Consider the following 2666-nt stretch of genomic DNA (forward strand, 5'->3'; position numbering starts at 1 on the left):
TAATTTCTTTAAAAAGGAACCACATGACCAGCTGAAGCCTTGCTTTATCTTTTTAACCCTCCTGTTATTGACATTTTTGAATGTGGAATCAATTATTTATGGCTGATAATGAATAGAGGATTTCTACAATGGTATTGGTGACTGAAAACACTGAGAACTTTTTTTCAGGTGTCCGTATCCAGTGTTCAAAACGACTGCTAGCGCAACATAAACACACCACTTAATGAGCACTTGTCTCAGTAAAATTCACTTTTTTTTTAAACATGCAGTAGAAATGTTCATATGCAGCATGAATGAACCATGTTTGTTCCTTAACCACGTCATTTCCAGACTACCCAGTACTGAGTTTTGATGGACGTAAGAAGTTGGTCTTCAGCAACGTGTCTTGGATGGGAGGGAAGAACGACTTCTTGGGCATTGCTTATTTAGTAGTTGGCTCCTTGTGTATGGTCATGTCAGTGGTTATGCTAATAGTTTATGCCAAATTCAAATTCTCAGAGGAGGATGATGCATGATGATGCAAGGTGGCTGTGCTTATAAAGACCACCTCGTACATGCATCTTAAAAACAAGAAAGAAAAGAAATAAGGGGTTCATTAAGATGAGCCAAATGTTGTTTTCAGACAAACATCATGGTCTAGATCAATCATTTTGCATTCACATGCTAGAAAGCTTTAACTTCAGGTCATTTAATTATTTCAAACCAGGAATTATTTGTTTACTAAAAGAACACAGGATATGACAGGATTAGGCTAAAAAAAAACTATTAGGCTAATATTCTAAGAGTTTGTTCAAATGTCTTAGAATCTGTAGATCAAAATGATTATCAGAGGTCATCATTCAGGGAATGTTACCGGTTTCTTTTATTCTACTTTGACTGTTTCAGGTATAAAATATGAATTAGTAGTTACTTTAGTTTCTGGACATTACAGATAAAACAAAGCTAATAATGGTTTTTACATTTGCTTAAATCTTAGATTTCTTGACTAGTCAAGAAAGGTTTAACAGATATATGGACAGAGACAGTATCAGGTGCCATATCTACCTGTCAGATGCATAGCTTGGTTAAAGCTTTGTGTATGTTTAGTTTAATATATTGAGAATTAAAATGTATTGCTGCTTGTATATTTTCTGTAATAAACTTAAAATGCTGTTTTATAATATTAAATCAGTGTTTTTGTTGTGAGATTTGTTTCAAGCATGAAATATTTTATTTCCAAGAAAGGGAAATGGTGTGCTTTTACAGTGCCATTTTGTACTGGGCAAGTTAAATGTAAGTGATGGGGCGAATCTTGACTTTGTTTGCACGCATCGGTGATATTGATCCCTGTTAGTGAAGCAGATCTTATTTGGGAGCAGTATTCTGTGCAGAGTTTAGCTCTAATTCTGCACTCTGGTTCAGTGTCTTTTGAAGTAAAATATTTGAAAAGTGAGGATAGAACTGTATTCAGATTAAATCTGCTCATAAATATTGCTTTTAGGACCTGATTTTTAATGTAACCTAAATTAATAAAAGCTATTGTCTGCACATGGGTTTGGCAAGTAAAAATGACATAACCAAGATTTGTGAGAAATTCAAAAGAAGTATTAGTAAATTACTGAAACCCATCACCTTTGTATACTTCATTTAACATTAGGCTGCTCCGGAAAGAACCTATACTATACACTATCCCCCCAAAAAGTTTGGAGCTGGTAATCGGTTAATGAATTTTAACTATCTTATGCTCACCACTGCTGTATTTACTTGATAAAAAATGCAGTAAAAATTGTATTATTTTATAGTAAGAGAACTGTAAATGCATTTAGATTAATAGCTGCTAAATAATGAAGCAAATGAGATGATGTGCAATGAAACTGCTGTATGTGCACTAGGGGGCATGGTTGGGTCAAGGGTATGTGTACACCTGCTGCAAAGATAGGCTACTTCCATCTCTCACTTTTACACTTCTTTATAAACTTGTAACTGTGGTTTCAATATCCTATCTTAACTAATTAGCCATTTTACCTTATAAGATGGCTTTATTATTAATGCTAGAGTAAGCTATATTCAAATCCCTTAATTTTTAACCTCAGTAGAAGGATTGAAAGCCTCACTTTGCTCGGTTGTTAGGTTTGTATATGTGAGGTTTGTATAGGATGTGGATATGTTGAGTGTGAGAGCGATGATGACTCTGTACCGTCTACACCGACTGTTTTGGCATGGGCTGCTATCACTGTTTTTGTATTATTAGACTGTGATATGGGTGCCTTCATTTCCTGTTCTTTCAGATGGTTGAAGCAGACCTGATATTGGAAAAGCTGAGAGGAGAGAGCAAAAAACAACAACAAGGCCAGAGATGGATGTCTCTTTCATTTCTTCCTCTCTCTTTTCTTAATATAGGCATTGCATTATAAGTGTGATGATGGTTCACGTGTGGGTGTTTTTTCCCCCCTTTTTACTCTGGAGAGCGAGGATCTTTATGAACAGAACAGATATTTATTAGTCATTATCCTACTGGTTCCGCCCTTCTGGAAAGCTCCATATACCTATTGTTTTACTCTCCATAGCCGTTTCATTTGTTGGACCCCGACCAATAATGCAAACCACTGTGTTATTATTTAAGTGATAAATGTTGCCATAACGACAGATCCTGTGTGTAATGACCAGTTTCATGACCGTAACAAGCA

The 2666-nt window shown here is 35.5% G+C and overlaps 1 protein-coding gene across 1 annotated transcript in view; it reads left to right on the forward strand.

Annotated features, from left to right (window-relative positions):
- LOC107578129 (cell cycle control protein 50B-like) overlaps positions 1-1147 on the forward strand; it is a gene marked incomplete at its 5' end in the record, with an annotated part of 2810 nt that extends 1663 nt beyond the window's left edge. Inside the window, one exon of the mRNA XM_016264115.1 lies at positions 331-1147. Within this exon, the coding sequence (XP_016119601.1) occupies positions 331-515 (185 nt within the window). The remainder of the gene's footprint in view (positions 1-330) is intronic.
- Between the last annotated feature and the right edge of the window lie 1519 nt (positions 1148-2666).

Source organism: Sinocyclocheilus grahami, unplaced genomic scaffold (genome assembly GCF_001515645.1).
Source record: "Sinocyclocheilus grahami isolate Dianchi unplaced genomic scaffold, SAMN03320097.WGS_v1.1 scaffold8981.1, whole genome shotgun sequence".
NCBI lineage: Eukaryota > Metazoa > Chordata > Actinopteri > Cypriniformes > Cyprinidae > Sinocyclocheilus > Sinocyclocheilus grahami.